This window comes from Notothenia rossii, assembly GCF_949606895.1.
Source record: "Notothenia rossii genome assembly, chromosome: 5".
Classification (NCBI taxonomy): Eukaryota; Metazoa; Chordata; class Actinopteri; order Perciformes; family Nototheniidae; genus Notothenia; species Notothenia rossii.
This window is the reverse complement of record NC_136903.1, coordinates 9,842,251-9,862,401: the sequence shown is the minus strand read 5'-3', so window position 1 is coordinate 9,862,401 and position 20,151 is coordinate 9,842,251. Positions and strand designations below refer to the sequence as shown.

Sequence of the window (20,151 nt, the reverse complement as noted above, 5' to 3'; positions counted from 1 at the left end):
ACATTTACAAGTGTCGAAACACTTTAACATTAGCTGATTCCGTTCTGTGGAAACCACCTGGGCCAAGTGACATGGTTTTGCTCATCACGATATATCACTTTCTCTAGCACTAACCCTAACGGACAAAACATGTTTAACGACCATTTAACCGGCGGTGTGGGACCAAGCATGTTAGAAAGTCTTTGTCAAGACAACATCTTAGCTTTTGGTTTAAATGTGTCCTTACAAGACTTAAAATGCTTAACATTTATGCATTTAGGCTAGTCCTGCAAAAGTCTTTTCGCAGCTGTGATTTAAAACTATAACATTCAGTTCATATGAGGCTCAACAACAGGAGAATGGTGCATTCTGTATTTTTTACCTTTTAAATGTCTCCATCTGGTGGTGGAGCTGCTGTAGTGTTGGCACAGAAATACATCTCGTTCCAAAAAAAATAATGTACAAAACAACTTCTTTACAAGTCTGTGTATTAGGGTGGTCCTTAGTGCCATGTACATTTTCGAATTCATTTATTTTAAGCTCCAACCGGAACTCGTTATGATAGTCAAGAAAACTCTCCTGGTGAATTTTATTCAAATTCCAACAAAATGTACCCCTCCCTCATCAACCTGGGCTGCCACACTAGCAGCCACGGTGCTGCAACTGAGGCTCAAGTTCAAGGTCAATGAGGGAGGGGTAAATGTTGTCAGATTGAGGCGAAAAATTCACCAGGAGAGTTTTCTTGACTAATAGAACGAATTCTGGGGGTTGGAGCTTAGATGTTCCGACTTTCGATTTTAACCCTCCTATTGCCTTCGTTTCCCCCCCCCCCCTTACTTTGGTGTTCGCGGTCAAATTTGACCGGTCCTGTTTTAACTACCATTACATAAACACAAAAAACATTAATCATCACCAAATGTCCTTTAACACCCTTTCAAACTGTAAATATTGCATCAGACTACTGGTATACATGAACAACTGCAGTAAATATACAAAGAATATACACTGAACATGTATCGCGTGTGCCAGGTGTGATCCATCCCCTCTCATGTGCCCATCCCCCCGATGGGCACATAAGAGGGGGAACACATCTAGAGCATGCGTGTGTGTGGGTGTGTGTGTGTGTTTTATCTGATCCGGATGGTTACTAATTCCTTTTCTTTATGGCGGTCATTTTTGACCGGGAACACCATTACAACGTTGACTAAATCATCCAAAATTCAATGAAAGTGGTGATCAGCATATTCATATGTTCAAATGTCTACTGTGAAGGATATCATAAAGCCTTAATGCAATCGAATGTAAAACAAAAAAGTTATGATTGATGAAATTAGTAAATCGCTCAGATTTGACCCGAAGACAACAGGAGGGTTAAGAAGACCCTACTGTGAATGACTCATACTTATGATCACCATCATGTAAAAAGAGTCCATCATTTCACTGGGATGAAATGTTCTGGGAATGTTTGCGCTTTGGAGTTGCTTTGTGATATTTAATCAAAGAAAAATCTTGAAATCTTGAATAAAATATTTGTAAAAAGATGCATCAATCTGTGTGGACAGAAACATCAAAGCAAAACTCTTTGGATTCAAATGACATTTTTGAGATCTTTGAGGTACGTCAGCAAAGACTCAAGCATGTTCTTAAAATTCATAATGAAAGACCAAATTCAATTCATTGCAGGTTTCTCTTTGGTTTAAAACATTCACAGTGGTTTTGGTGTATGTTCAAAACCTCTGAGAAGATGAATCCGTTTCCAGTTTTAGTTTGGTCACTCTGAATAATTAAAGGCTCATTATCGGCCCGGGGCTTGAGGAGGGTTCGTATTTGTTAGGAGACAATGGACAGATGTGTTCATGACCACTTATATATTTACTTTTAATTCATTCACAGTGCGGTATAATGAGACAATAACAGATGCGGACACACACATATGTATATATTTATATAAATATATACAATTTCAGAATCAAACAGAGCACTCTCATAATAACGTAACACTATCAGAGACTGGATATATCCCCCCCCCCCCCCCCCCCCCTCTCTGGTCGCTACAATGAGGAAAATAAATTACGGGCCAAAAGTTGTATTTACAAGTATTAAAAGTAAGCAGAGGACACCAAACCAACTGAGACCCGTCTGTCCGCTGCATCTACGCACACACTGCACCACACACACCTACACCGCACACACGCACCTACAGCTCCTAAAACAGGCTGCAGCCGTTGTGTATTTTATTATGTGAAGCACTAAATAGTTTTTGAAAAATATCGACTCTTTGTTTGTAGATATCTACTAAACTAAAGAAAATAAAGAGAGTGGGCCAGCTGTTCTCTCTGTAAACATCGCGTCGCGATGAGAGCAGTTAATAAAATAATATCCAGGGGATTGGCTGAGATCAGTCTGGCCGTGCGTCACGACTCTTTGAAACATCTCTGTTCCAGGAAATGCATCCACGAAGGAGCCATGGAGGACCGTGGAGGACCCATCAGTGTATCCTCGGTTATAGCTCCTCCAGAGAGCCTCCTCGACGCTCGACCCTCGGTCCTCGATGTGCATTTAGAGAAATGAGATGTCCTTCAACATGGCGCGCTGAAATTCATTTCCGGGTCACTACCGGAGGACCGAGGAGTCAAGGAGTCGAGGAGGGGGATTTGATGAAATGAGAAAGGGCTATTGATTCGTTTAATTGGGTCGCTTAAAAACAAATATTGCAAATCGAATCGCAATATCGGTCAGAAAAATCTCAATTACATTATTTCCCCAAATCGTGCAGCCCTACTTCAAACCACTCCTTTTACAATCTGTACTAAAACTCCAGTTATTCTCTAGAGGGGTAAATAAATCCAGCATACCACATAAGCAATGACACAATGGCACAAAGTGTATTTATAAAAACATATATTTATTGTTCTGTTACTGTTGGTTAACTTGATCAACAATAAATGGAGGCAGGCCAGGAGACAAACTGTACACATTTTTAAAAGAAAGCCTTGGAGAGCTTCAGTTTTTCTGTTCAGTGGCAATCAACAATGCAAAGAGAGAGAGAGAGAGAGAGAGAGAAACAGCTGATGATGTCGGGTTGAATGGTGCGTTCAAAAGTCATTCTCCAGCCTCTTCCCAAAGTGGTTCATCTCCTAAGCTTTACAAGAGGGGTAAAAATACTGTACATTGTTCTGTGTGTAAGGGGTTTGAAGAATAATATTTGTGTATGAATCCTCCGTGAAGGACGATGATTTCCCTCCCTTCAAAACGAGCGAAGAAAGTCAAGCCTTCAAAATGAATAAAATGATAATTAGACTCTCTAAAAGACAGAAATAGAGGTGCTCCGTACGCGACAAAATAGTGTGTGGATTAAAATAGATAAAGGTTATATATTTATACTATATATACTATATAAAGGCTTAAATCTCTAGATACAAGGACAGCCACCAGTGCTGTCCACACACACTCCTTAGTACACCAAACCTTTAAATGCAGCGACACACTCACACCTGCTCTGTTTCCTTTGCGCTCCGTGGACCGTCTCGTGCTGCAGTAAAAGGATCACAGGACATTTCAGGACACAAGCTAAAGAGCTGCAGATAACCAGAGAGAAGAACACCAAGTACAGATTACATGAGAGTTAACGATGCTTTTCAGGGGGTTTCACCATAAACGCAGTAAAAAAGTGGAAGCAATGGGTTGTTTTCATGGTGGCTTGATAGGCTACTACCACTGACTCTAAGCTGAGAGGTACAGATCAATAACACCGAGCTCATTTCATTAAAGCAGAATGGATCCGTTGAGTGACAGGAAGTGAGCATCAATGCCGTCGTACAGTATTGGCAGGATGACAAGAAAGTGGACGGGGAGCAAGGCAGGAGGAATGGAGGCGAGTCTCTCTCTCTCTTCAAGGCTGAGGATGATTCTTCTTCATGTGTGAAACTAAGTGGTTCAGCTGGAAGATGAGTGAGTCTCCGAAGCAGATGAGACCAGGTCCAAAAAAAAAATGTCTGTTTCAGTCCACGCAAAACCTTTACATTCCACACGCTGCAACAAAAAAAAATCCAGTTCCTCAAAATCCCACCGGGAACTTTTCTCAAAACTCTCCTGCACCCTCGCGTGTTCAGTCTCCACCGAGGACGTTCACACTGAAAGGTCATCTGGAAACGCAAAACCGTCCCAAAACAACTTGACAAAAACAACGCCACAGACGAAGAAACGTCCCTGTCTCCCACTGTCCACTGTAAGAAGTCCAGGTTCACTTGCAGGAAATGGATCAGTTTATGTGCCACAGAACTAATGGAAGGTTAGTAAAAGACTGCTTGAAATGTTCTAATCTCCAAAGGAAATAAACAAAAATAGTCATTGCACATACTCCGACTAGAAAGCAAACAAGGAAGTTGTGTCCCGTTTTCACTTCAAAGTGTTTGAAACATAAGCCGAAATGAACTCCGTGTTGACCACCTCTTACACCATCAAAGTGTGGCATGGAACAAAACGGCTAAAACCCAATCTAGTTATTGTCATTATGTCATTATGTAACAAACTAAAATGAACATCTCTTGTAAAAATGTGTCTAAGTATCTTTAAACTATCTAAGTGGATGATTTGTGGCAGATCTTTGGCTTCAGTGGTTTTTTCATTTTTATGTCAGTCTAGAAAAATGTCTCTGATTTGATTCGTTTTTTCCCCCCAAATATGTTTAATCTTCTTTTTATCTTCTTCTCAAAATTGTGTTTTGAAAATCTCAGATATATCTCAACTTCTGATGCTTTCTGACGTCTAGATGATTACGATGTGTAACAATATAAAATCCCCACTTTGTTCCATTTGATGGAGTGGAGACGGCTGCCGTGCAAACTATTTAAAATGTCACGATGTGTGTAGTCTTGAAGGACTGAAACGTTTCATAAAGTCCCTCACACGTTTGGTAAATCTCTTCAATCTGGAACTTTTAGCGTTTGAACACTCGAGATGCGACGGGCTAAAGCAACAGATGAAGTGATGAGAGAAGAGAAGTCGCTGCCAGGAGCCAGAATGACGTCAACCTGCTAATAATGTTTCAGTTTGCTTTAGACAGCCACTTCATCTGCGGGACTCTGAACCGTCCCGCTGTTGCTAATGAGCGCTCAGAATAACCGTGATGGCGATGGATGTGAACGCCTCACTCTGTGGAGCGATGTGTTCATGAAGGCAACACAGACACACCCAGCCCAGGAGTTTTATGTGAACACTGCAACAACAAAGCTGACGATACGCTGACATCACACATTAGCCTGAGCAGAGGGGGCCACACGGGGGGGGGGGGGGGAGTTGGACCTGTTGCCATAGTAACAGCTGGCTGGTGGAGCTCAGAGTGGCTGCGTCGGGTGGAGGGTTTGTGTTTGATGGCTCTGGGGATGGGGATGGGGCTGGGGCTGCTGCAGGATGTGCACCACCCGGCTCAGCGTGTCCGTGGAGGCGAAGGCCAGGTACTGACAGCACAGCCAGTCCTCCAGGCTCACGCCGCACGCCGCGTCCAGAGAGCGCTCTGCAAACTTTATCATCATCAGCGTCCGCTTCAGGTCCAGCCAGTTCTGGAGGGTGGCCTCGCGCTGGCTGGAGGTCGCCCCCGACATGGGCCCCGAGCTGCTGCAGCCCAGCGCCTGGAACAGGTCCTCCCGGGGGCCCCAGAGCAGGCACTGCAGGCAGGCCCGGGCCTCCGACATGCGGATCCTCTCCGAGGGGTTGACGGTGAGCAGCAGGCGGGCGAGCTGCTGCAGGCCCTGAGAGTAGAGCGAGCGCACGGGCAGCGGCGGCAGGTCGGCCCACGTGTACTCTCGCTCCTTCAGCTCCGGCGTCTCCTCGAAGGGGTTCGGCCGGTGCAGCATCTCGTAGATGAGGATCCCCGTCTGGAACTCGTCACACTTGCGGTACTGAGTCGCCGTGACGATTTCCGGCGCGAGGCGTGATTGGTCGCGCAGCGTTCCGGGGTCGGAGGCCACCAGAGCCGTTTTCTGTTTGGCTTGAGAGAAGTTGCTGATGATGAGGCGGGCGGGGCAGGTGGCGGTGGCGGCGGCAGCAGCGGCACCGGCGGGGGTCGCACCAGAACTGCTGCTCCCCCCCCCACTGCTGCTGCTGCTGCTGTTGTTGTTGTTGGGCTCCAGGGGGTCCGTATTCCAGGGGTTTCCAGGTTGGCAGTGCACCAGCAGCAGGTTCTCCAGCCGCAGGTCGCAGTGCGTGACGTGGTAAGGCTTCATGTGCTCCAGGCCAGAGCACAGCTGCAGCAGCAGGAGGCAGACCTGCCGCTCGTACAGCTCCGGGTTGTGGGTGTGTCGCGCCACGCCCTCCCGGACAAAGTCGGCCACCGTCTGGAAGGGCACCTCGCGAGTGATCACCACCACGCGGCTCCTCAGGCGGCCCACTGTGTTCATGTGACCCGCTGCTGGGGTTTCATCTAGTTTACCGTTTGGAGCTTTGGAGTCTGTTGTCTTTGTAACACTCTCAATGTCTTTCTCTTTCTCCTTCACATCTTCCTCCTCATCCTCTTCCTCCTCCGTACCTTCCTCCTCCTCCCAGGGCAGCAGGCGGCCGGGCACATCAGCCAGGAAGTGTCCACAGTCCTGCTGGATGTTGAAGTGCACGGCCAGGCTCTGCCTCACTGCCAGGCTGTGGAAGAACTGCTGCTGGGTCTCCTTCACTTTGCTCCGACAGATCTGCAGAAATAAACATAATAAAGACAAGGTTTTAATATATGTACGGTTTGAGCTGTAAAACCTCTCATGATGAAGATATAGGAGTAAAAACATATATTTACCAAACTACCAATACTGATATTAAAGATATGTTGTATTAGTCTAGTTGCCTAATGATCCAATGAAAGGGCAAAAAATAGAGCCTACTTCAAAGTGTGTCTCCACAGCCTGATACTTATTCTTACCGTGTGCTATAGAGCTCCATTGTTGTCCAATAACTATAAAGAGTGCACTAATGAGCCACACTGTTGCACTGGGTATCATTTTCCTTTATTACCATGAACACAGGCAGTGTCCTTTATTCAGTCAGTCGCACACACACCTCCCTTCTCACTGCAATTATCCCTCGAGCACTGAATGTGTACAAATACTCCGAAAAAAATAGTCCCAGACAAATTCCTTCTCTCTAAGGGGTGTCTTCTAAAAATAAACGGCTGCTCTGGAGAATTATTAAAATTGAAAATAAAATGACATTCATATTTTGCACCGGTTTTAAAGATTCACATCTTCACTAAATATACATGCTGGCGTTGAGAGCCACAGAGTAAGGAGGTGGGAGAACTGAGGGTTAAGATACATAAGGACATCATATTAACGTTCCCCTTCCAAGCACTTGTGAAAACCTCTGCAATTACTATAGATCTTTCATTCCAAATAAAATTAGAATGAATAGAAATTGCTTCACAGGGAGACAACATCAGGGAACAAAATACACCACGTAAGCCGAGAATGCACAATAAGTGTGAAACCAAATATGTTCAAGGTTTTAAAATCGTCCTGCTCCGATTCTCTGGAGCATTTCCGCAAATAATATTTAAAGCGGAGCGTAACACGGAGCAGAGTTCAGGCTGTCACCACCGCGTCTGTCTGGAGCTCAGAGGCAGTCAGCAGCTCTCTGTGTGTCTGCACTGTGATCACAGCACAGAGGAGAGGAGTGATGATCGTCTTTGCACACGTCACTACATTTACTAAAATACCAGCAGAGCGGGAAAAGTCATGAGATGTTACTAAGATATTTTCGGCTGAACAGTGCGAGTTATTTTTAGTAATGATCTTATTCACACTTCAACCTGTGCACCAAATATTTGTCACTTTAATTAAAGCACAGATTTGAATGACTAAAATATGATTGAAATAGATTTTTTGATTCAGAGTACGAATCTGTGGGGCCAAAACAAAATGAATCTAATGAGAGCAGCTTTAATATTAATTAGAGCTGTTATTTCTGATGTTGTGTAGTGCTAATGATGGCATGGTGTGTCTGTGAAGGTGCACTGCATGGTCATTTGTTTATATATTTGAAAATGTGTTAATTTCCCCAAAAATGGTTTATCTAAAAAACGAATCGAATCCCATAAAAAATCTGATTCAAAGTCTTGTAAGCATTTTGCAATGGGACTGCTATAGAAAAAGCAGTGATGGGGCATGGATGGATTAGGAACTATTTCTTCCAAACACACTGTGTAACGCTTTAGGAACGTGCATGTTTACTGATGTTTGTTCAGACATGTTGGCTCAGAGACTCCAGCTGTCTCCTGATAACGCTTAAGGACAAATATGTACATTTTTCGTCGATTATATATCAGATTTTCTAAGCAGTATTCCTGATTGTAACATCAAGGTTAACAGGTAAACCTTTTAATGGACTGATTCCTTAACGCTGACATTTCAGAGATACTTGAAAGTACACTGACTCACGTGCTGAATTCCTCACAGACATGCTAAAAGTGGATTATGAATAATTAGCACAGCATTAAAAATCTAATTGGCAGAAGGATCAACTTCACTTGGGGTGTGAAAGACAAGACTTTCTCTTGAAGGCCTGCTGATAATATGAAGGCTTCGAAGTGCTTTGGGGCGCAGATTGTTTGGTGTAAATAATGCAACCTTCATCCATATCTGCTTAGCTTTAGAGCACACACACACACACACACACACACACACACACACACACACACACACACACACACACACACACACACACACACACACACACACACACACACACACACACACACACACACACACACACACACACACACACACACACACACACACACACACACACACACACACACACACACACACACACACACACACACACACACACACACACACACACACACACACACACACACACACACACACACACACACACACACACACACACGTTTCATTGTACAAGGTTGCGCCCTGAAGGCTCGAAGATTAAGTGCCAATATGTCCTCACAAACATTTTCCTCCACCTTCGGTTCAGAGAGTGGGAGGAGATTCCTCGACACAAAAACTAAATACAAGGATCCATTGTGTCCAAGGCAACTGGAGAAACTACCAGACTCCCATTTCATCTTATCTCGACGCAGGGAGAAAGCAAAAGCCAAATACCAAAAAAGAACACGCTAATGAATTCAAACAAAACAAATCAGTTTCTTGCATGATTTAGTCTGGCCTAAAGCAAGAAGATGTATATGTTTGCAAAATAAAACTGCTTTGATTGGAAAGTGAGACAAAGTATACGTTTGTTAAGTTGTGTTTTTAAAATTATGTGTAGTTCAAAGCTGTAGTAATACGTAGTAACGGTACTTTCGGGCATCTAGTAGTACCATAAACTGGAAAAAATCAACTCTATTCTTCACATAATAGCATGTATCTCCTAAATAAACACATGATGTGGATTCTGTTAGATTAAAGTTGGCAGGAGAAGTGAGCATGATTCTGTGTATAATGACATTGCAGTAAACACTGGACTTTAAGGAAATCTATAAAGGCCTTGAGGCTAGAGGAAGCATGCTTGAAGCTTCATATTATACCAGCATTACACTGAGAATAAAAACGGATAGAGTCGGTCTTAATTTTGTTGTCGGGCAGAATAAACAGATTTATAATTGCATTGTGAAGCACCTTGAGATGACGTTGTTTTTAAAGTGTGCTATCGTGTGTATGAGGCTCACTGGCAGTGAATGTAGGGGATTACTTTAGTTGTTGTTATTGTTTGTTTGTGTTCTTTGTAAAGATTTTTTCTCTTTGTACATACAATCAGTACAGAACACTGTCTCATTTGTATGCATACATTTAGCTTTCCATCTCTAAATGACAAATACTGTTTATGCATTGTCCAAACAGAAAGTGTGGTATATATATGAAATGTATTATTATTAGGGATGTAACGATACCAAAAGCTCACGGTACGATAATATCGCGATAAAAAGGACATGTCTCCCTTGAAAAAGAGATTGATGATCTCAATAGGACCATCTGGTTAAATAAAGTTTAAAAAAAAAAAATTAGAAAAAAAAAAAAAAAAAAGATTGCGGTATATTTTGTCAGTCTAACGACGGTATTGAGACATCTATTTACCGCGATATCGCGATATTCGATATATCATTACATCCCTAATTATTATTGTTATTATTATATTATAAACAGGTCAGATATCTCACCTTGATGGCGTAGTTGACCAGTGGGTCCTTGGCGTAGGAGGCGGTGTAGTACACAGCGTCCCCCGCCTCGCAGCAGGGTCTCCCGGTGGTCAGCCTGAAGTGAGACCAGCTGTCAGTACCGAATCTCAAGTGGTCCTTCTGACCGGCCATGAAGCGGTCCTCGCACTTTGCTGAGAGCTTCCTCAGTGTGTCCGTGTGGAGCCCCCGGATCCTCCCCACCACCTCGTCCCAGCTGTCCAACCCCCGGTACAGAGCGGGTCTCTGGGCTTTGGAGCCTCCGGCAGCAGCAGCAGCGCCTCGACCCGCTGAACGACCCCTCCCGGCCAGAGACTCCGTGCTCAGATAGGCCCTCCTCTCTCTGCTCGTCGTGGCGCTGGGTGCAGCAGACACAGGTTGAGGAACCAGAGAGGACACGCTGTTAGTGGGGCGGACTTTGTTAGTAGCAGCTGATCTCTCCATAGAGTCACCGCTCTCCTGGTCATGGACGCGATGAGGCTCGGAGCTGAGGGAGGAGCTCTGGCTGGCCGTCTCCCACGTGGAGTCCAGGTCGTAGATGGGGTTGGCCACGCTCAGGTTGGTGCCCCCAGGGCGAGCCTCAGCCCGGGCTCTCAGGACAGAGTCTTTGCCGGCGAGGTTGGGTTCGGTATTGGAGCGAGGAACGTTCTTCTTAGGTAGAGGGGGTGGTGTTGCCTTCAGGGCCGGCTGGTCAGCAAGGCTGTCCAGATCGATGGAGGCTAACGTATCGTTGGATGCTTTGATGTTTCGGGGTTGTTTCAGTGGGATCATGTTTGCTCTGGATTGACCTACAGGAAAGAAAGATAACAAAATGTTTATTGGATGAACAAGAATCAGTCAAATTCAGAATGATGAAACCAAAGTGCGACCCACATGGTAGTTTGAAAAGGAAATACAGCTTTAATACATCTGATTTCTCGTTAATACATTTAGATAATGTAATGACCACTTAGGCAGCTTGCGTTGGTGATTAGTGAACAGAAAAGTACCTTTATTCCCACATCGGACATGGGTACAATTTACTTACTTAGTACTTGGACATACATACACTTATGTATTTCCAGTTTATGCTACTTTACATTATTGCTCCATAACATTTCTCAGGGGAATATTGTGCTTTTACTTCACTGCATTTCTCTCAAATCAATATTTTTCATGGCAGATTCAGGAATTAAATCACCATTATTACCGTTATTAGTGGCATACAAATATTCACTGAATAAATATTGGTCCAAAAAGGCAAACGTTTCAGGATCTAAAGCAGTGCTTCTCAAAGTGTGGTCCGCGGACCACTGGTGGTCCGTGAGTGCCCCCTAGTGGTCGGTGAGTATATTGGTAAAATTTCACATTTGAAATAAATGAATTAATTTGAGTTTTCCGCACTCTCGCGGGAATATCTCCGCAATGGAGCGAGCTTAAGTTTCACTTTCGATTGCATGATATAGCCCATATATTTTGCATTGGTTAAGTGGTCCTAGGTATGAAGAAGTTTGAGAAACACTGATCTAAAGGGTCTTTTTTTTTGCCGTCAAAACTGAATAAATTGGACATGTTAATACATTTTTTTGATCAAATGTGAATAACTGAATGTCACCTTCCAAAAGACAGATCAGAAGTGTTAACAGCTGAAAGCATAAAAACCACACTGAATGTATCCTACTCTCTTTTGCCACCAGTATTCCCCTGTCTGCCACATGGTGCTTCCAGCCGCCCGCTGGCTTGCTGCCTCTCTTACAGACGAGAGGCTGACACAAGGATTTATGCTGCGGCACGTGAGAGAACTAATGGCCCTGAGGAAAATCCAAGCCAGAGAGCAGGACAGCTGGGCTCAAGTCGCCCCTCCAACCGTCCAGCTGCTCAATCTGCAGTTGTGTTCAGCAGCGAGGCTTAAAGAGGCAGCGTAGAGCGCATCCATCAGTGACCTTATTTTTCTGGGCTGGTGGTGGGAGGGAAGTGAAGGGTTGAGGGGTTGATTAGACTACCTCCATGTTCTCTTGAGTCAAGGACCACAGAGGCAGATGTGTCAGAGACAAGCTGCGATATGAAAAGATCAGACGGAGCCGTGCCACTTGCATTGTGGGAATATAACAGCCTCATAGTTTTAATTGAGCGGGTGTACGAGGTCACAGACAACCCTACTGCACATCTTTAAACTCACCAGGGAGTAACCCGGTTTCTAGGATCACGATGAGAGTGTTTTAAGATGTCTTTCAAAGTCACATCTTTTGCCAAATATGCTCCATCCCTACGATGAAGGCCTTTCCTCGAACAAATGCCTTTCAGACATTCTTGTTAAACCCAAACGAGTGACTCATCACGTGTGCTTGACGTTGACATTATTTTTTTTAAGAAAGCAGACGGAGCCTTAAGAAAGAGCAGTCAGGGTAAAGTAAATGAGTCTTGGTAATCCTCCCTGGAACGGGTCTATTTAATGTGTCCCTCCACCAATCTGCAGTAATCCATCCAAGAAACAACCTCCCTCTTCAAGTCAGAGGCAACTTCTATGGCAGCAGTGTGGCTGTAACTAAATGCCATCAGACTAACTCAGTTTGTGAATGTAAAAAAGTAATACTTTAATGTTCAGAAATAAAAAGTGATGGTTAAACAACCTGCTGGGGGGGGACAGAAAACCCCACATGGCTAAGTAATGTGCTAATTATTATTTTTCCCTTATAGTTTAGTCTGTTATCTTTCAATTTGATATAAAAAAAATGGGCATCAAAATGTTTTCAGAGCCTGAATTGGACGTCTTCACATTTATTTTCCTTTATACTGAATACATTAGTTGGGAAGTATTCTCCCATTTCCAAACATTATCAAACTGTGTTCCATTATTTCTATTTTAATAAACTTTTCGTTGTAAAGGGCATTTAAACATAATACAAAAGGCTCTTAGCTTATTCTTAAGGAATATGAAATCTAACCTGGTTTCCAATCTTTGATAAATGATATCATATGATGCATTCCTAAAAAGCAGAAATCTCAAAATAGTGTTAGTGAAAAGTTGTGCGCAGTAATTGAAACAGAAAACAACGTCATTATTTTCAATTCACAACACAGTGATGCTCAGCTGAACTTCTGACCTGTGTCCTTCTCCATGGGATGAAAGAGTGTCAGAATCTTATCCGGATTAAAAGGATGATTGTATTTTCTTCTCCTCGTGATCAAAAGCCTTAAGTGTCTGAAACAACTCCTTCGCCTTTGCTTTCTATTACCTTAATCCATATCTGAAAAACGCACTCAGACAAATTGCTATATATAGAAATTCCAGTTTTGAAGACAATCCGTTTGCAACTCTAGAGCACCATATAATGATGAGCAGACGAAGGAACTTGTTGCCGTAGTGATTACTGTTCAGCCCTCATGGTTCAAAAACACCATGCAGGAGGTGGGTAGAATAAAGAAGAACAGAGAGGAGAAAGGAAGTGAGAGCAGAGGAGGGTGTGGCTCGAGATGGTAAAAGTGAGAGAAGTGACAGAGAAAGAGATATAAATAGGCATGGGGGTGAGCAGGAAGAAAACAGAGACACACAAAGGGGACCGCTGGTGAAAGAGATGATTAGTGAAAGATAAGCAGGAAAAACACGAGCCTACCTCAAGTCCACTAGTGCCTCAAAGTTTGAAGGGAAATGGGGTGCAACGTGAAGCAGAGTGAAGCGTCCTTCCCTGCTTCCATCTCTGAGAGTCTGCTGGTGCCAACAGGCTCAGCGCTCCCACCAATACTGGAGATGTGTCTGTGAGCGAGGCAGCGAGCGCTCTGCCTCCTACTGCCTGATGCTCTGATTAAAACACCAGTGTGGGTATACTGAGAGAGAGAAGCTAAGAGGATGTGATTCTCTACTGAAGTGTTCAAACTGAGAGTATTAGTGGAGAAGCAAGTGCACAGCAGAGAGCGAGGCGAATCACTAGTTTTAGTGCTCAGCCGACAATCAAATCAAAATCAAGTTTGATTTATAAAGCACATTTAAAAGCGATTTTTGGTCGAGCCAAAGTGCTGTACATGTAATAAAAACACATTACTACAATCACAATAAAACTACAATCACAATAAAACTACAATCACAATAAAACTACAATCACAATAAAACTACAATCACAATAAAAGACAATCAATTACAACAGATATATATTTGAACCATGAGGGCTGAACAGTAATCACTACGGCAACAAGTTCCTTCGTCTGCTTATCATTATATTGTGCTCTAGAGTTGCAAACGGATTGTCTTCAAAACTGGAATTTCTATATATAGCAATTTGTCTGAGTGCGTTTTTCAGATATGGATTAAGGTAATAGAAAGCAAAGGCGAGAAAAGTCAGGAGTCGTGCTCCGCTCTGACTAGAAGGCCAGGGAGAAGAAGTGAGTCGTTAGTTTTGTTTTAAAAACCCCTAGAGTCTGGGCTGACCTCACATGGAGGGGCAGAGTGTTCCAGAGCCTGGGGCCAGCTGCTGCGAAGGCTCGGTGCCCTCTGGTTTTGAGCCTGGTCTGGGGCACTACAAGCAGCAGCTGGTCAGCAGACCTTAAAGCTCTGGCTGGGGTGTAGCGCTGGAGGAGTTCAGCTATATAGGCCGGAGCCAGCCCATTTAGGGCTTTGAAAACAAATAAAAGGATTTTAAAATCAATTCTGAACCGAATTGGAAGCCAGTGCGGTGAGGCCAGAATTGGGGTAATGTGGTTACGCTTTTTGTGGCCAGTCACGAAGACGTGCGGCTGCGTTTTGGACTAGCTGCAGGCGTTTCATTGAGGCCTGGTCCATACCCACGTAAAGAGCGTTGCAGTAATCCAGTCTTGAGGTTAAGAAGGCATTAATAACCCTTTCTAAGTCTTTAAAAGAGAAATACGACTTGGTTTTGGCCAATAGTCGTACAACAGACAAGACACAATTGGAAACTTCAATCCCACTCAGAGAGAAGGTTGTCAATCTTAAAGGGCCACACACACAGCGGTGAAAATGTGTAGTGTTACTGAAAGCCCTCCTGCCACGTTCCTTATTAGCAGCAAGAAGAAGAGTAAAAAATCAGGCTGCAGGCGGCTCATTATAACTCGTCCAGAGAGCTTTTAACATATTCAAAATATATCCACCAGAAGAGCCAGAGTGCAGTCAGATTCATAAAAAAACACTAACACAGTTTCTCCAGTCAACCCCTTCATAGAAGCCACATATATTTTAAAATCTCACAAACATGAAGGACCTTAGTACTGTATCTGCTCCACAAACCCACACTATCCACTTTCCATGTCCATTTTTTCCCACCACCACTTCATCTAAGTGAAGTTCTTTCACCAACAGAGCTAGGTTGATGTGTTAAGTGGCCAGCTATGTTTGACAGCTGTGTCAAAAATAGCTGCTCCTTCTATCTTTGCTTCAAAAAGCCTGCACATCAAAATCTGGTCCTCAGCTGCCGACAAAGTCTAATGACGAAATGTCACGTCTTCTGTCAACTAGTCACAGACAGGCCCCCAAACAGAGAATATAATGGAGGAACTTTGTTGTCATGGTATTTCAGGAATGTGAAGTTGCAGTCCACAATAGAAACAATCTGAACATTGCTGTCTTGCTCGACATTTGGGGGTGGTGGACTTAAAGAAATGCCTTGTCAGACCAAGCAATTAGGAATGTCAGGAACAAAGACAGGATAATAATTAGTCTCAGATTTAATTTGAGGCTAAAAGCTTTCATGACACTAATAGCAGTACCGTGGTCAGTCATGCAATACGTTCTGTTGTAATGTGGCCAATAGTGCAGCCCTAATTCCAAAGCTTCAATCATCCCGTGGTTTCAGAAACCCAACAAGAGAACGACACAAATGGCATGAGACACAGAGAGAGCGAAACACGTACATAAATGTTGATTTATGCGAGTGAGGGATCCACTTCTTTGAATAGCCAGAAACAAATGGTTCTGATCTTTAAAAGTTAGGAACTAATCTCAGCGCAGACATGTTCAAACTTAATAAACATACAATATTTTTGAAGTATTCTAGATCCAAAGTTACGTGATGGATGTGTTGAGATCTAGAGCTCAGCAGGGAATACATTATGACTTGTCACTTGTGGAGGTGCAGATACTGAAGAAAAGTATAATTAGCCCTTTTGCAGTGAACTGCCAATTGTGTGGAGAGACAAAAATGCACCCGCTGACTAAAGTAAGTCTTACAGCCCGTCCACACTCCAGCTTCAAAAAAAGCTTGCCGGCGGGCGTGTCTGAAGCAGAGTCCTGCACGGGTCTGATTTTCAAGACCCGCTCCCGCCCCGCACCCGTGACGTGCAGTACCGAACCCGCCCCGCTACCCGCACATATTGCTAATTAGTTCCGCAACCCGACCGACCCGCCGGCACAAGATCCGCAACCGGACCCGAACCCGCATATATATAAGCAGTGAAAACGTGCAATTATTAACACACGCAGTTGCATATTTGGCTCAAAAAGCCTGGGATGTTGTTTATTTTCTCCATCTAGGATGACACCAAAAGCCTCCCAGACGTTGGATTTCGCTCTTGAGGAAGAGTTATTGAAAATGCTGTATTTTCAGAGAGCTTCACCTCAGCCATTCAGAATGTGGTGCGCTCAGCAGCAGATAGATGCGCTGCAGAGGTTATGATTATGCTCGGTCCCGCGGGGGAGAGGTCTGAGGATTTAAACATTAAACTAAATTATTATTGTTTAAATATATTTATTATGCAACACCCGCAACCGGACCCGCATCATCTTTGTTTTACCCAGAAGCGAACCCGGAAAAAAGCGTTTGAAAAAATACCACCCGCAAATCACCTTTTTTGCGGGTCACCCGTCGGGTACCCGCGGATACCCGACCCGATGCAGGACTCTGGTCTGAAGCTCGAACAACAACCAATCACATGAATCTCCCGCCCCTGACACACAAGCAGCGGTTTCATTGGCTAGAGCTTGTACTGGCATATGATTTGATTGGCTAACGCTTCCACCGAAAGCTTCAGAAGCTTCAAAAGTTGAACATTGCTCAACTTTTGCAGCCTGAAACGCCAGGAAAGCTCCGCTCTGCTACCCACAATTCAGTTCGGCGAAAAGCGAGGCAACGTGACGTCACCCCATTCAAAGTGAATGGGCAGACGCGTTGGAAACCGTTTTTGAAGCTGTCGAAGCTGTAGTGTGGACGGGCCGTTACAGAAATGGCAAACAGAGCAGCTGTAAGGATAAATGTGGTGCTTTCAAAAATAATCTGTGCTCAGTTTCAAAATATACAAATCAATACAACAATCTAACGCAAATTGGACTATGGGGTCTAACTACATAACTTGTTTTCAATGCTCTGAAGAGTGTGGTGAAGATGTTTGCTGTAAATAACGAATAAATAAACACTATGTGGAAGCATTATGACTTCAATTTTGTTTAAAATCAGTAAACTTGTAAAGTAGTGGCAGTTATTATGTCATTTTTGTGAGAGGGTAGTCCTAAGCAAAACAAATTTGTTTTTTGAACAATAAGAGCTTGGAGACTTTGGGGTTCCCGTACCTACACAGCCCTGTACACGTGCTATTTTAAAACCATGCTTTCATGTGTATGATACACCAGTTAAAACCCAACAATTCAAAAGTGATGTGTTCTTCTTACCCAGGTTGCTGTATGTGGCGCTGCATTGGCTGGAGGCGGGGGAGTGATTCCCGTCGTCCTCGGGCTCTCCGAGGCTGGCACTGCCCTCGCTGGCTGAGGCTGCCGTGGAGACCTGGTTGGCCGGACCCTCCTCTCCCTCCCCGAGCAGCAGCCCCAGATTCACTTTGGCAGGCAGGGAGGCGCACGGCCCCCCCCCATCCCTAGCAGCGCTGCCACTGACTGGTACCTGGCTGCAGATGAGAGAGACAGGAATGGCTCATTTGGTTATAAAGAACAGCTGGATTAAACTAGTATTGCTTTCCTTCTTACCATATTCGTGATCTATGATATTTTCCTGGGCTGCACAATTATTTGAAATGTTGATATATTATATATATATCGAATAAGCAATATTGACTTAAAGGTCCCCTAATATACTGTTTTTCATCAATATATTATAGGTCTCAGATATATACAAAACATGTCTCTGAAGTGTTTGGCTCCAAACACCAAACAGATCATTGCAGCATTACCCATAATCCCCTCTGTTTCAGCCCTGTTTCAAAAGTGCTTATTCTCTGTCTGTTACTTTAGATGAAAATAAGGAGCCCCTCCCCACGCCCCTCTGAGAGAGATTTGGTTAAAAAGAACACAATGCTGCTCTAGGAGGAGATTCAGGTGATAAGGTGGGGGGGGGGGGGGGGGGGGGGTTACCTTGGTTGCTGATTGGCTAATGGTTACACAACCCAAAAAAATCGTTATGCCATCATAAAGTGGCCAAAATCTGATCAGCTCATTTTCAGGCAGGTTTGAAAAAAAAAAAAGAGAGAGGGTCTTTCTTCCCGAAACTTTCCGAATCTCTTTACACAGAAGGGACACAAGTTGATGTAGAAGAGACATGAGAAAGTGGATTTTGCATAATAGGTGACCTTTAATAGTGCAATATTAAAATATAAGGAGGCTAAAGATTTATCAAAGACCTTTTGGAATGAAGGATTTTGGAGCTGTAGGGATTTCTATGCCTATAAATCGCATTCGGACTTCACAAAATATAATTTCTCCTTGTATTTTCTATGATAAAAAGAGCAATGCAATAAATGATCAATCCCAATGACATCGCAATCACAGTTCCGATCAATCGGAATTTGTTATTTTTTTTAACTGATTGAGTTTGTTCATCTTTCTGTTGGTGATAGGGTTGAATTTGAAATTAAATATCTGCGAAAACAAATCAAAACAGAACAAAGCGATAACACTAAGCTCTTATGCTGAGGCAGTAATGTTGATCGATGAAAAACGAGATGCTATTGAAGACAGCTTTGGTTGGCGTTCATTTTGTCTTACAGATCACTATCAAACATCAAAGGATATGAAAAGACTTCACTTCATCAGCTCAAGTCTTTCCTCTCAGAAAGTGAGATCAGTCACGGCTCTAAATGGGGGGCTTCTGAAGCACGGTGTGTTTTATAGGTAACACAACACTATGTTTTGAAAACCAATCTGCGACAACGGGTGTCTTTGATTTGTGTTTAAAGAGGTGGGAAACGTTTAACCTGTCACAGTAGATTGTTTAAAGAATAGGATAGTTAACACAGATTTAGAAGTGTATTGAGGCATTCGGAAACGTAGCAAGAGAACATATCCTTGTCAGCTGACAGACATATTTAAAGTGCATTGAAATGAATGCTCTAAAAAAATCACGGCAGTAGCATTATGAAACACGATGACTGTTCTCTTTTTGATCTGTTGTGTTTTATGTCTCTGAGTAATGCTGTTCTTCACGATGACAGATCAGATGAATATATAATGCATGCAGTAGATGAACATTATGATGAATATGTATATGTTGCCTTTCACTTCGTTATGTACTGACAGTTGTAGACTCTAGTGATGTGGGTCATATCTCACAGTCTCTCAGGCTGTGGTATCACGGTGTTGGGATTGCACAGTGTGAAAGCCCTGGGGGAGCTATGATAAGACTTGTCGTATACTGAAGCTCATTGCTACATGTGATGCAAGTTATACAGCAGATAGGCCCCGCAGTATGTGTCTCTGTCAGGTAATGACAGGAACATAATTGCCCACGGGGGCCTGTATGTCATGTCATAACGGTACTACGTGAAGCTTTTGACCATTTGCAATGCCACATTTTTACGAGACAAACAAAACTGACAAGCAAGCAAATGTGATGCCGTTCAAATACAATGGTTTCCCACTATTTCCAAATGTCCAGAAGTAAACATGGATGTCTTAAATGTTACTCTGAAAAATACTTTAAAAAATATGTCAGGAAGGAAACGCATTCAATATGTTTGTTGGAAGGTAACAGACTATTTGTTTAGGTGAGTAAATACTGAAAAAAAAAAACTGAAAATGTATCAATGAAGACGAAAAATATTTGTATAAAAACTGATTATTAAAGCGCAGTAGA

General features: G+C 43.4%; 1 protein-coding gene across 4 annotated transcripts in view; it reads right to left on the bottom strand.

The window, feature by feature from the left end:
- Positions 1 to 2,863: 2,863 nt before the first annotated feature.
- peak1 (pseudopodium-enriched atypical kinase 1) overlaps positions 2,864 to 20,151 on the bottom strand; it is a 104,414-nt gene continuing 87,126 nt past the window's right edge. For all 4 annotated transcript variants that reach the window (XM_079679892.1, XM_079679891.1, XM_079679893.1 and 1 more), the window contains 3 exons: positions 17,742 to 17,971; positions 10,139 to 10,941; positions 2,864 to 6,659 (listed from right to left, as the gene is read on the bottom strand). In XM_079679892.1, the coding sequence (XP_079536018.1) occupies positions 5,316 to 6,659; positions 10,139 to 10,941; positions 17,742 to 17,971 (2,377 nt within the window). In that variant the 3' untranslated portion in view covers positions 2,864 to 5,315. The remainder of the gene's footprint in view (positions 6,660 to 10,138; positions 10,942 to 17,741; positions 17,972 to 20,151) is intronic.